Below are 15,222 nucleotides of genomic sequence, written 5' to 3'. Positions count from 1 at the left end.
TGGTAATTCTAACCCTCTTCGGCGACATTCAGCCCATTTTCGCATCAACTGCTTCATCTCTTTAACCTCTTTCTTTGAGGGCTTGTACCCCAGCCCAAATAGACCGTTGAAGGATTCAAACTCAGGAAACTCAGTCAAACCCTGATGGTATTTACCCAGTCCTGCACCTGGCATATATCCCTGTCGGCGAATTATCCTGACGACATTCGAATTTGTACTGGTCAGAAAACAAATTTCCTCCTTTATAGCTTCCTTGAAGGTAATGGCAGTCACCTCTAGCGAGAATCCAGTTAAACTAAGATCCTCAGTCTTCTCCATAGACAGGTCCTGAGTAATCAGCCCTACTTCAAGGTCCGGGTCTCCCTTTACTGTTACTACTCCGTTTTTACGAAGAAATTTCAGTTTTTGGTGAAGAGAGGATGGAACAACCCCGAACTTGTGCAACCAAGGGCGCCCAAGTAACAGCAAAAATGAGGCTTTGATGTCCAAGACCTGGAATTCTATTTCAAAGTCTTCTCCTCCGATTTGTATCTCAGTTACCAGGGTTCCGATCACATCTCGGCGAGTACCATCGTACGCCAGAATACCCTGTTCAGACGGGATGAAATCTGCGGGACCAAATCCAAGAGTTGTTGCTGTACTCAACGGGCAGACATTCAGAGCAGAGCCGTTGTCAACCAACACCTCTGGTACTCTTTTCTTGTTGCAAACGACTGTGATTTTCAGAGATTTTGTGTGGTCTCGGCCTTCAGCAGGCAAATCATCATCAGTGAAAGACAAAGTCTTAGACACTCTTGTCATGGCAACCAAGCTCACCAATTCATCAGGAGTAGTGTCAACTGAAATCTGTGCTAAATTAAGCTCTTGAAGGACTAATTTTCTGTGCTTAGATGAGGCCATGAGTAAACCCCACACGGAAATATTGGCCTGAGTCTTTTTTAGCTGTTTCAGCAAGCTCTCCTCTTCTTCATCTACACTGACCTTGTTCTGCCTCGGATTCTCTGCATTCCTTGCAAATTCTGCAGGATTTTCAACACACAATTCCTGAGGCTTGAATACACGCCCACCGCGGGTCATGTGACGCATCTCGTCACAATGGTTATCCAACAACAATAACTCATCTTCTTCAAAGTCTTCAGCCCTTAAGACATAAGGAGCTGTCCTTGTATTTCTAGCTCCGTCAATGTGAAATGTACCCATCTGAGATGAAGACGATTCAGCCAATTCATCATCGTCGAATGAAATTACATAAGGCTTCCTCCTTTCTAATGCTTCCAGCTCCCCATCATCAAACGTCATGACATAGGTTTTTTCTGGGGTAATGGTACAAATGAGAGTTGAAGGATCAAGCGAAGGCTTATCAGTAAAGATGGCATTGGTAGTAGGAGGCATGGCATGATGGTTGGGGAGTGGGTTTTGAGTGACGTTTGGTCTCTCCACTGCCAATTCATTTTTGTCAATCATATTTTGAATGGCATGCTTCAAGGCCAAACAATTCTCAGTCAAATGCCCTGGACCTCTATGATATTCACAATATTGGTCCATCTTCCAGAATGTGGGCAAGGGATTGGGTGGAGGTTTGATATCCGGGAGCCGGATCTTCCTGTCTTTCATAAGCCTTTTGAATATCATTACTATAGGATATGGAAGAGGATCAAACTTTCTGTCAAAGGTACCTCTCCTTGGCGCTCTGGCAGCTTCTGCAGCAACTCTGGCTACAGGCCTGGTGTAACTGACAGCGTGAACTTCCTTGGGCGGGACCATAGGTCTTTTCCCTTCTCGGATCTCTGTAGAAACTTTTGCTCTCAGACCCTTTGCTATGGCATCTTCCGTCTGAGTACCCGTCTTGATTAAGTGATCAAAACTCGGGTAATGCTGAGGAGCGAGAAAATGAAAGTATTGGGGAGACAAACTTTTCAGAACCAGCTTTATCTGCTCTGATTCAGTCATTCTCTGGCTTAACTGGGCAGATTTGCGTCTCCAACGCCTGATAAAGAAAGTAAAGGTCTCTTGAGGACCTTGCTTCAACTGCTTTAGGTCCCTCTTTGTGACCTCAATACCTTCTTCCATCGAGAACTGCTCTATCAGTTTCTCAGAAATGTCTTCTAGGGTTCTCACCTCTTCCGGTTTCAGCCTTAGGAACCATTTCTTCGCAATTCCAGTTAAAGAGATCGGAAACAACTGCGCCATCTGTTCACGGCTCAGACCGTACTGTTGAGACAAAATGATAAACCACCTCATGTGGTTACGCGGACACCCGGTTCCGTCATATTTGTCATAATCAGGAGCTTTGAAGTTGGGCGGCAGAGATACTGTCGAAGACAGTATTAGTTCAGAGACATCAAACTTCTTAGGCCCCTGGATTTTCATCTGCTCCATGTCATGAGCCATCTTACTGAATTTCTCAGACATCTCTTTCTCAAATTTTTCAAACTTCTCTTTTTCTCTATCAACCCCCGGAGCACAATACTCTGCGGCGTATTGGTCATTATCTATATCAACCTCAAAGGGCGAGATATCAGGTCTACGCGCTTCCGGAGATGCAGCACGAGTATTCTGAAGTACCGGTCTAGAGGTGGAAGTCTTATCACTTATCTGGGTCTTCATATTTGCCATCTCCTCTTTCATTCCGGCCATGTCTCGGGTGAGATTCTTCATCATCTCTTGCATACTGAGCAGAAGGTCAGTTGATTCATTCATTTGGTTCACTTCAAAGGAACCGGAAGACTCTGGTGAAGGAGGTAAATGTACTGCGGATGACACAGGAGAATCAAAGTGACGAACAAGTCTAGACACTGAAGTAGGTCTAGACCAGGCAGGTTTAGCTTGGGAGTCCTTTTTGGGAGCGATGGTTGCTATCTTTCAGAATCCTGATTGGAAGTTAACAAACTAGATTAAATGATTGACAAATGAAATAAGATAATTTGCACCAATAGAGAGGAAAGAAAAACAAACATCCTTTGTATTGATTATATGGACAGGTTACAACGCCAGCAATTGGTTACATGAAAAATGATGAAACCCTGAATTACCGACTGTCTATAACATGTATCAAGTAAAATTTCTTTCTTTAAATTTTCATCTATAATGAAATCAGATTTACAATTTTTGACTCTGATTATATTCAAGTAAAACAAATGAAAACAATAAAAGAAATGACAATCACGATCCAAAGATCCTTATGGTTCACCAATTCGAGCTCTTCAGAATGCAGGCTCTCCAAATACTCCTCCCTTTCGGAGCTTAAACATGAAAGCGGATCTCCTCTCCGTGACTTTGTTTCTCCAAGCAGCTACTATGGATGCAATGAGGTCAGGAGTAAGGTCTTCACAACAAGGTGGTGTAATAACCTTAGGAGGACACAAGATTCCAATAATCTGGGAAGGAAAACACAAAGGTGCATAGAAAGATGATTTTTCTAAACCCATAAGATGGACAAATGAGTATGGGCAAGTACTGGTAATAATTTGTGGACATGATTGACTCACCCAACGAATTTGATTTTCTCCTATGGTCTGCAACCAATGGTGCCATTCATCAAGCTGAGATTGCTTAATCTTTACCTTCCAGGAATGAAAACTCTTAAGGGTGTACTCAATGCAGTTTGGTGGTTGAAGGATAGTGAGTTTTTCACATAACCACACGTATAACAGCTTGGCACATCCAAAAAGGTTATCATGTACCTTTCTACTAGCGATAAAGTCTAACCCATAAAAGGTTTCAACCAGCATAGTAGGGACAGGATTTCTCCCCTCATTTATCTGATCTATTATTGTCAACAAAGTGAAAGGAGCGGCACTAGAGTCTCTGCGAAGGACATGACGTGCAAAGACAGCAAATACTAAGGCGCTACGTCGACACTGCTGAAAACGGGAGTCAGTAGGATCGACGTTTTTAGAAAACAATTCGATGAGGGCTTGAAATTGCACATTTTTCTCAGTTAAGCATGGCAAAGTTTTCACGATCTTATTTTCAAAAAGTTTGCAAAAAAGATCATGAGGGGAGTCTGTGCTTGAAGGTCGGATCCAGAGTCCCTCGGGAGGAAGCTCTAACAAGGCACACCAGTCTTCAAATATAGGACAGAGTTGAAAGGACCCGAATCGGAAGACATGGAAAACAGGATCCCAACATCTAGCAGCTGCTTGAAGAAACTTCCAATTTATACCGCGACTATTCAGATGAGCAAATGAACCGATGAAACGCTCAGCCACACTCCATTCTTCACACCTCAGCGGAAAAGATTTAATGGTCTCGGCTATCCACTTGTCTAACAGATTATTCGCCATGATCAAACCTGACACTCGGATAGAACAAAATGATAAGGGAGAGAAGATAACCTTTAAGTAAACAATAAGAATGAATTTGACAATCAAATATACGGGAAGGATACAATCTGGGACATGGAATTTTTCATCAAAGATGAGAGATCATCAAGAGATCAGACAATAGACCACGGCCATAAAATGACAAAAGTAGGTCGCAAACCGGATCTAAATCTGGCGATGAATATCATCAACTATGCGATCAAAAGGATCAGAATGATAGATCATGGTCATAGGGACAACGGACAAGCCATCAACCAGATCTAAAACATAACAGGTTGACAAATAAGGATCTAATCCTATTGAATGATGTATACATGGGAATCCAGATAAGGTAGACCGACTCTAAAGGATAGCAATCATGCTTAACATGTTTTTGGATAAAATCCAGCAGCATAACGGCTATACAAGGAGGTCAAGGTCCAAACTAAGTAAACTGACTCTAAAGAGTAGCAGTAATGCTCGAAATGTTCTGCGAAAAAATCGACAGCATAACGGCTAAACAAGAAAGTCAAGAGAAGGCAAACTCACGGTTTTCCTAACTCTAAGAAATAGCGATTATGCTCAAAATATTCTGCGAAAAAATTCGGCAGCATAACGACGCTAGACAAGGAAGTCAAGAAAAGGCAAACTCACGGTTTTCTTAACACTAAGAAATAGCGGTTATGCTCAAAATATTCTGCGAAAAATTCGGCAGCATAACGACGCTAGACAAGGAAGTCAAGAAAAGGCAAACTCACGGTTTTCCTAACACTAAGAAATAGCGGTTATGCTCAAAATATTCTGCGAAAAATTCGGCAGCATAACGACGCTAGACAAGGGATCCTCGTAACTCAATCAAAGATATATGAATAATGATTACCAGAGAAAGGTGATCAACTAAAAGACTGACCAAAGGTGAGAATATACAACAACAGGTCAAATCCTATAATCAAGAGATCAAGGACCAAACCTGGCCAAGGAAATGGCGGTAAAAATCCACTGACTAGATCTAGATCTGAATAAGGAATGGATATAACCAATTGAAATGAATAAAGAATCTCTGACTAAGAGGAGAACCCTAATATACATAAACAGTATATATAGGTATATACACATACACACAAATCCTAACCAGGGGCACCAGCCCTAATTCTAATCTAGCGGAGTCAAGAAAATCTCGACTCAAGACAGACTGATAAGTGTACTAGGACCGTGTTGTAGCCATGTAAAATGAGCTACCCTAGTCTACAAAGGGGACAAAGCTCCTAACTCTAGGCTCCACATGTGTGAGCAACACATGTTCGACCCTATATGAATGCAATACAGATGTATATAAACACAGGTACTTCCTAGTTGGATTTCACTAGGCCAGTAAGTATATACATAATATATAAAAACAAAGTAGGGCTCCGGACTTAATCTAAAGGGTACTATGCGTATGAAACATACTTAACATGTATAACACAAGTACGCCCCGTGTCATACATAGTATGCTTCATTGCTCATCGGCTGCTGTAGACAAAAGTACGCCCAATGTCTACGATTGCAGCTCTAGCGCATAGCTTGGAAATAGATTCAACAGTACCATCAGGGTGAAGACATCCCAGTCGGGTACGCATCGAATCTATCCCGTGGAGCCAAGAAGGAAAAACAATGAAATAAATAACAAATATGATAATGCATGATGTGCAGTGTGTGAATCCCTCGTTTTAATTACGCACCTGTCTGGTGCCCCTGGATTCTAACGATAGAATTCTCATTTAAAATGATTTAATCCCAAATTTCTCCAAAGTTAGTAAAAATGGCATTTTTATAAAGTTAGGCAATGTTTCAAAAGAATCCCCAGCAGAGTCGCCAGCCTGTGGACCCCGATCCGAAGATAGGCGGCGAGGGAACGGGTCCCTAACACCATCTGGATCATCCACGTGTAAAGGAGAGCTCTACCAAGGAACTCTCAAAACTGATGCCACCCTCATAGCATAGCACGAGTGGCGATATAAAAGAAAGAGATATGTCTCGATCCGGAACCGAGGTTCGAAACCGAGACATACCTGAAATAAACTCAGAGTCGCCATCCATGGATATGCCATGGAACCCTAAAATCAAATCCTCTGTGCAATGGATAACCAGAAATATATATGGGTTCGTGCCTGGTTACGAATGGGGAAGGTCTGAGAGCACCCCCGATTCGTCCGAGTGCAAGCACTTGGTCTCTTATGCCATTTATTATTAACTCCAAAGAAGTTTGGGTAAAAATCATCTGAAATGGGAACAATCCTCAGGAATCGTCTACCTAAGCATGCATTTCCTGAGGATAAAGATAATAAACACATATAAAATAAAATGAAAGATGTGCCACCTAAGCATAGCTAGGTTATGAGTGACAAACCTAATGGGTGTCTAAGTTCTGATGTGCAAACACATGCAAGCTACAGCAAAAGGTATAGGATCAGTACGAGAAAGTAAGAAAACACATCAAAACATATAATAACAACATAATAAATCCTAAGACTCTAAATTATTAGCCCGAGTCCTCGGATGGTCTGGTATTCATCCAAAGAAGCCTACGTATCCCCGCCTCCACGAGAATCAAGGCAACGTAGTTCTTCGCGCCTATTCTAAGCTAGGATGCCTAAGACACCTAGACCTCTATCCTAGACTCGATCTAAAAGACCGGACCAATTATTAAAGTTTATTGTACGATTATTTAAATTCCAGTGAATTGTGGATTTTAGGACACCCTATATGCCCTAACTAAATGCAGATTAGCCCTAAGCTAATGCGGGTAGTTCCTACAACCTATGTGTAACTAGGCTGTGTTTCCTAAGGAAAACAAAGGGTGGACTAATGCATCATATTCTAGTCATCACTCGGCGATGTGGATCGCCGACTGACCGGATGGAGGCGCTCCTATAACTCTAGGACAGACCCCTAACTCTAAAACAATCACCAACAAGCACACAACAAAACAAAGATCAAAACCTAACTCTAAACTCTCTATCTAGGACAAAGTCCTAACTCTAAAGGAAGAGCTTTTCGAAATCAAATGTTGTTTATTCAAAAAGGTTTAAAACGCTATTTACAAAAGTTTGGCTGGACTTGGGATATAAATCCCAAGCTGCACTACGTACCTCGGAAGAGGATCAAGCCAACGTAGTTCGAAACGAACTCTCTACCTAACAAACACTTACAACAAATCAACTATTTTTTATACTTTAAGTTTCTAATGTTTTTGAGATTTTTAATGATTTCAATGTTTATGGATTTTAAAATTTCTGATGCTTTCACCCTTTTGGCCAAAGACCGGAGGGAATATACAAAATAATACCCTAGGGACAAACCCTAGGGTGAATAAGGGAAACTATGCTCTAATAACACCGTTATAAGAGCAAATGAGTCAAAGACTCTCTAATAAGAGTAACTGATAACACTGAAAATGAGATAACGGAGTCAAAGACTCTCTAATGACTGCAAAAGAAAAGGCGAGTCAAAGACTCTCTAATAAATCCAACTGAAAGTACAAATGAGTCAAAGACTCTCCAAGAAAACTGTGAAAGAGATAAATGAGTCAAAGACTCTCTAATAACATCACCAAAGGAATAAATGAACCAAAGATTCTCTGAAAGAAAAGGAAACACGATTCAAAGACTCTCTAAGAGAGATGAAAACACGAGTCAAAGACTCCACTGACAACAACTAAAGGATATACGAGTGTAGACACCCACATTTTGCTTTACTTTAACCAACAATAACCTAATATATTGATCCATCCTCAAATTTTTTGAAAAAAACAAAATGATAAAGAGATGTACCTGGTGAGATGATTAGATCCGAAAAATTGAAAAATACCCTGATTAGTGAATTTAGTGTGTTAAATCCATGTGAGAACCCCCTCTATCATTGATTTATATGTTTTAGGTCATTAATATCTTGATCTGACTTTACGGATCATCAATCGGGACAAAATAAGCTAGGGTCACTTCATAGCCCGGACCCTGATTCCATTCCGAGACCCGATTTCCGTAAATCGTTAGATCAATGACAGATCTTGACCTGGGTCTCACCATCCAAAACCACCTAACCTCTCCTCTCATCCTAACCATCCAAACCTCACCTAACCTCACCTAACCTCTCCTCTCATCCTAACCACCCAAACCTCACCTAACCTCACCTAACCTCACCTAACCTTACCTAACCTCACCTAACCTTACCTAACCTCACCTAACCTCACCTAACCTCCTATCCCATTCTCCTATAAATACCCTCTCATCCCACCATCCAAGGGAGAAGAAGAAAAAGAATCCCTCTCTTAGAAAATTCATCCCTCTCCCTCATCTCTTCAAGGGTTCGGCCATCCTTGTCGGATCGGGTGATACGTTGGGTGATATATATCAAAAGCAGTCATTATCAAGCAAGGAATCATCTTCAAGGAATTAACATCAAAGAAAAATCAAACACAAAGTGGGTTTTCAAAGAGGTAGGCATTTATTTCAATTCTATGTAGGGTCTGTTTTCATGCATATCTTTTACTTTAAAAGAAAAACCATGTTAGGAAGCATCTGGGATCAATCTTTACTCATTCTTCTTGATGGTAGACTTTGAAGTTATACATGTTTCCCTCTTCTCTTAACCCATCTTATCTTCATTTTTATTTTTCCCTAATGGTTCACACCCTGGTTCCCCCTGGTTAGCCTCTGGTTAGACCCTGGTTGCACCCAGGTTCGTTGCTGGTTGCACCCAGGTTCGATACTGGTTCGCACCCTGGTTCCCTGCTGGTTCGCACTCTGGTTAGACCCTGGTTGCACCCAGGTTCGTTGCTGGTTGCACCCAGGTTCGATACTGGTTCACACCCTGGTTCCCTGCTGGTTCGCACTCTGGTTAGACCCTGGTTGCACCCAGGTTCGCTGCTGGTTGCACCCAGGTTCCCTGCTGGTTGCACCATGGTTCCCCTGCTGGTTCGCACCCTGGTTCCCTGCTGGTTCGCACTCTGGTTAGACCCTGGTTGCACCCAGGTTCGCTGCGGGTTGCACCCAGGTTCCCTGCTGGTTGCACCCTGGTTTCCCTGCTGGTTGCACCCTGGTTCCCCTGCTGGTTCGCACCCTGGTTCCCTGCTGGTTCACACTCTGGTTAGACCCTGGTTGCACCCAGGTTCGCTGCTGGTTGCACCCAGGTTCCCTGCTGGTTGCACCCTGGTTCCCCTGCTGGTTCGCACCCTGGTTCCCTGCTGGTTCGCACCCTGGTGCACCCTGGTCCGCACCCTGGTTTGTACCCTGCTTCCTCCTAGTTAGACCATGGCTAGTCTCGGGTTTGCTCCTAACTTAGACCCGACTCACTTGACCCTAACCATTAACCCAATCCAACCTAACCATTAACCACACCTAAACCCATACCCATAAGCCTTAAACCCTATAACCATAGCCACACATCATACACCACATGCCTTTCATTCATCCACCCAACAGTACCCTCATACACCCCTACAATAGACCCGGCCAACCCAGTTAACCCGGCCATCGGGCCCATTCGGCCCAATTAATTCATTCCCCTTAAGAGCCACTTTGCCCTATTGGTTCCTAAGATACTCCAACCACCCAAACCTCAAGCCGCACCCCAATCCACGCTCAACCAGTTCCAATCCAGTCTAAGCCAAGTCAACCCGCACTTGACCTTGACCATTAACCCAATCCAATCCAACTCAACCATTAACCCCACCTAACCTGACCCTAGCACAACTCAACCGAGTCACATCAACCCAAGCCATACCTTTGTCCACTCACTGAGGCACACCATTTATCCATAAATCTGGTTACATTAAATCTAACCCAGCCAGGCCACCTGCAGCTTAAGTCAAATCGCCCCAATACAATCCATCCAAGTGGGATCCCAACCCAGCTCAACTGAGTCAACTCTAGCCAACCTCCCTAGTCGAGTTGACCCAACTCTCTAGTCGAGTATGCTCAACCTCTTTAACCGATTGGACTCTCCCCTTAGTTGACTCAATCCAATTCCTTAATCAACCCATCCCAATGCAACCGAGTCGCATTCGACCAAGTTGCGGCCTTCCATGTCACAACCGAGTCATTCCCCTATTCTACTAATGCCCTTTTACACCTAATAGAACTTCCTCCCTTTTGCCTAACCAAGTCATATCCCAACACAATCTGAGTCGCATGTCTGAATCCATTTGACCGAATCTCATAAGCCCGCCCATTTTGAATTCCCAAAATTCAAACCCTTGATGATTCCTATATGCTCAATTCTTTGATGCAAATTCCCAATTCCAAAATCCCATTGCTAAATCAATGTTTCTGAATCTCAAGTCCAATGCTCAAATACAAACCCGATTCCTGATCCAAATACCAATCCTGTTTTCCAAAATCCAAGCAACCTCCCCAGCGGAACTACGTGTGGCTTGATCCCCATCGCGGGGTACGTAGGCAATTTGGCACTCCCAAGTTCAGTCGCACCTTTCTCTATCTTTCTCATTCCCTCACACTATTTCATCATCTCTTCCATTTTTTTTTTCACTAACCTCGAGAATTTAAATCGATTTGTCTTGTGTCTTTCGGAACCGTTGGATCACGGTTTCCGTCGTAAGGACCCTTAGAGCCCAATTTAGGAACACCGGTGTCGTGTCGTATCCTAAGTTTTAGAGAGTCCTAGAGTTAGGAGTCCAGCCTCATCACGGACGCTTGCTATGTATAGCAACCGTGCCATAGGTCTAGTTACACTAGTCACCCAATCTTTCCCTAGGACAAGCCTAGTAAACTAGGATGTAAGGCAAACCTGCATTAGTCTAAGGGACCATTTGCATTTAGATGAGAATCATATAGCATCTTAGATGAAATCCTAAGATAATAAAATCCTCAACTTGAATTAAATAACTTCTCCTAAAACTGTTGAAACAGTCAATCCCGTCTAGGTCGGTGTCTTAGTTGAGTTAGGCATATGTAACTTAGCTTAGGTGCACCGAACTACGTCGACTCTGATCCCAGTGAGGCTTGGGTACGTAGGCAGCTTGGATGTCTGACGGCATACCACCCGCGAGTCGGCACCACAACAAATTGTGGTGTTTTGGATATTAATTTTCTTGTAAATGCTTAATCAAATCATTTAGGGCTTTCCATGAAATTAGAATTCTAGGAGAACTTTCACTTAGAATGAATCCAGACAAATTAATAAATCAAGATACACATCTAGGATTCACATTGAAATTAGATCATAGGATGCATGTCACTTAGTTCGCACATTAACATAGAGTTGAATGAGCCATTTAAAATAAATTTAAAAAGTTAGCTTTTGGAATCGAAGGCCGATTATCGGGCAGGAATGGTGCATGTGGCGGATAACTCCCCATACCTTCCATTCTCGTAACCAGGTAGCGAGTCTAGATTTCTGGTTAATTTCGGGTCCTAGATCCCACATCTAGGTGGCGACTCTGTCAGTCTCTTTCGTGTGGAATTCGGATTGCCTTAGTGATCCCAAGTTCACATGAAAGACGAATTCAAATCAACAATTAAATGCACACGCCAATCGCGTGGGTACGGGAGACCAAGAGAGAGCGCGTGGCGGCTCGCGCCCCACCCCTCTCGCGGGATCGGGTACCACAGTTTGGCGACTCTGCTGGGGACCACCTAACTTCATTAAAATTTCAAAAGATAATTCATTTGAATTTAATTTAATTGGCTCATAAAAACTCTATACTTGTTAGATTAGTTTGTCTTGTTTTATTTTCTCATCACACTTTACTCAAACTTAATCTAACAAAACCTGAAGGCATCATAGATTGCGCAAACATATTGCACACACTTACATCACTTGCATCTAAACTCTGCATCTCACGTGCACACACGTCCTATTTTAGGAACCCGGAGTGTTATCTAGCATGGTTGACTGGGATTTCATCACCTGGTGCCTCTGTGCTAGAGAAGCATTCCACCCTTAGCCTAGTACCTTTATGGTACGTAAACGGATCTCTTGTTCACGTACTGATACGCCGGACACTGGTACAGTATATCGAACAGGGATTCGCGCTAAGGGAACTCTTGGCCTTACCCCTAGATTAACCCACACATGCATGTAGTATACGAACACATGTGTATCACGTGTGTGAGCCTAGTTTAGGATATCCTACCTATTTGTGTCTAGATTAGGCCGTAGACCATCTTCCAATGGCTACGATCGGTCCTAGGTACACGAACAAAGTCATGAGTCGAGATCCTCTCTCCACTCCGCTTGATTAGGATTAGGGTTGATGCCTTCAGGTCACACTGTTAAAATGTGCGAGATTAAAAAAAAAAATTTCCTTTAGGGGTTAGGATATAAATCCTATCATTTCCAAAGATCTCATAGGATTAGTCATTCTTGATCTATCCGTTGAAAGCAATCTTATGCTATCTCATCTAATCTTTCGATCGTATGCCTTTCATTCTTCTATCGTATGATTCGATCATGTATTCATACTTTCCTTGTACTGGCAGGAACTTATCCCAATCTCGTGTTCATGTAATCCTGATCATTCTTATATCCCTTCTCTTGGCTTACGGGCACTATGTCTACTCGTACAATTCTTGATTGGATCCGTGGTACATTAAGAGAATCCCATATCTACGCCATAAGTGAACAAGAGAAAAATCTCTTCGGCTACGTGGCAACCATCAAGCTCGATTGGGGATTACTCTATGCCGCATCAGAGTGTTGGGATCCCGATCATCATGTCTTCCATTTTGGCAACCAAGAAATGTGTCCCACCTTTGAAGAATGGTGTGCCTTATTGGAATATCCTGTGGATGGCCCTCTAGTGAAGCCATCCTGTGTTCCAGATTATCGTCCTTTGTTCCTTTGCTTGATGGATAATCCAGATGAATCCATGAACTCTTTCATGAAAGGCCAAAAAGTGTCCATGCAGCGACTGATTGACATTTACCCTCCTGTTGGATACATTGGTGCTGTTGATATTCAAAAAGCTCGACGGCGCGCTTTGAGATTCTGCTCCTTTGCTAGGTTCCTCACTGTCCAGCCTTCTCGCTTTGCGTCAGCTGTTCTTCTGGACCTCGTTGATCAAATGGATCGTGGCGCCAATCCAATTCCTACTATGCTTGCAGAAACTTTCAATGGATTGGATGATATGGCTCACCTTCGTGCCAGTTCAGGTCCAAGCTCTTATATTCGCTCTTTCGTTGGGTCTTTCTCAGGATGTCCTGCATTACTTCAAGTGTGGTTATGCCACAAGCTAAAAATTGCAGCTCCTGTCCATTTTGATCATACGTTATACACCTTCAGTGAATGGCGTCATGATGTTTCTTTCGATCATAAAAGCGATTGGGTTGAATGGTTAAATTCTCGCCAAGAAGATCAGATTTATTGGCAAATTCCCGGAATCCAAGAAGCTGTCTTCAACACCGGAGAAGCTAACTACGTTCGCCTTCTTGGTCTCAAAAAGACTTCCTTTTATGTTCCTGCCAGGATTCAGCGTCAGTATGGAAGGGAGCAATCCATTGTGCCTCCCCTTCATCATTTCTATCCGCCTGAGGGTCTCAAGCCCAAGATTGTCAAAGCTGTTTCATCTGCTTGGGATGCAAGAATCATCAAACCTTTAAAGGAGTCAGTTGAGGAAGATTGTCGTCCGAAGAAGAAGTCTAAAAAGAATGCTTAGTTCCATGTTTATCTTTGAAAGATTGAACCATGTACTCAAATGATTGATCAATAAAGTCCATCCTTCTCTTTCATTATCTTTGTCTATGTGTGCATCATCGTCTATTCTTCTCTCTGATTTTAAAATATGTCTTTCGAATATTACAGGGCAATAAACATCATAGCTAACCCTAATACTCCTTGGGTTCGGGTCTCTTCGAGGTTAGAGAGGAAATCTGTTTCTCCGCCACCTTCTCTAAGAACCCCAGCATCTCCTTCTTTCCCGTCCTCATCCTCACCAATGGCAGACAACCAAGATGGTCTTCCACCCGCTGCTATTACCGATACTCTTACCTTGATTCTCCAACAGCTTCAAGAACTCAAAGAAGAAAACCGAGTTATCAAGGCTCAGCTTTCTGAAAAGTTGGGACCGTCGTTGTCCAAGGATAAAGGGCCTATGCGCCAAGCAGCTACTCCAGTAGCACCTGCCCAAACAGTGTTCATCAATATCCCTGATAAAGTCGAAGAAGACTTAGAAAAAGAGCAGTACAGCGAGAATCACAGTAGGCCTTCTCAGTCCATGGTTGATAAGTCTGTTATGGAGAAATTAGAGACTCTTACCAGGAAAGTTCAAGACATTCAGTTTCAAGACCAGGGTGGTTTCAATCCTAGTGATCTTACTTTATTTCCCGAAATTCGCCTTCCTGCCAATTTTCAAATGCCCGATTTCGACAAATATGATGGTGTGGGTTGTCCAATCACACATTTGCAAATGTTCACCATCATGTGTCAGCCTCAAGGCTTATCTTCTGAGCAAATGGCTCAATTGTTCCCAGTTTCCCTAACCAAGGTTGCGAGGAGATGGTTCATGGTCTTGGACAAGACTCGTTACAGGACATGGAAGGATATCGGCGAGCAGTTCATCAGGCAATTCAAATATGATGATGGGACAGAAATCACCAGAAAGGATTTAGAGAGAACAAAGCAAGACTTGAGGGAATCCTTTTTGATTTTTGTGAAAAGATGGAGGAGAATAGCAGCTCAGATGATGGAGCGCCCGTCTGAGGAAGAACAAGTCCAGATAATCATGAAAAATATTTCCCCCCAGCTCCAGTATCACATGTCTTTGCAATACTATCCAGACTTCAAACACTTCATCGTGGCTGGCACCCAGATAGAGGAGGCTATGGCTCAAGGTGTATTCAACCGTAGCAACCCAAACCCCAGAGATTTCAAAAAGTCCCCTCCAGCCCAAGTCAATAGTATTTCCCGTTCCAATGCTCAA

At 42.9% G+C, this 15,222-nt stretch overlaps 1 protein-coding gene across 1 annotated transcript; it reads left to right on the top strand.

The window, feature by feature from the left end:
• The first annotated feature begins 8,439 nt into the window (after positions 1-8,439).
• On the top strand, positions 8,440-14,035 carry LOC143884817 (uncharacterized). The gene is made up of 2 exons (XM_077388623.1): positions 8,440-8,781; positions 12,785-14,035. The coding sequence occupies exon 2, from the start codon at positions 12,856-12,858 to the stop codon at positions 13,957-13,959; it is 1,104 nt and encodes a 367-aa protein (XP_077244738.1). The 5' UTR covers positions 8,440-8,781; positions 12,785-12,855; the 3' UTR covers positions 13,960-14,035.
• The last annotated feature ends 1,187 nt before the right edge of the window (positions 14,036-15,222 follow it).

The sequence above is a fragment of the Tasmannia lanceolata genome, unplaced genomic scaffold (genome assembly GCF_043159265.1).
Source record: "Tasmannia lanceolata isolate RefF3 unplaced genomic scaffold, GAP_Taslan_0.1 ptg000008l, whole genome shotgun sequence".
Classification (NCBI taxonomy): Eukaryota; Viridiplantae; Streptophyta; class Magnoliopsida; order Canellales; family Winteraceae; genus Tasmannia; species Tasmannia lanceolata.
Note: the sequence above shows the minus strand (reverse complement) of the source record. Positions and strands in the feature narration are given on the sequence as shown.

Bases quoted from the DNA above. Each gene is read 5' to 3' on its own strand.
- LOC143884817 (XM_077388623.1), top strand. From the start codon at position 12,856: ATGTCTACTCGTACAATTCTTGATTGGATCCGTGGTACATTAAGAGAA.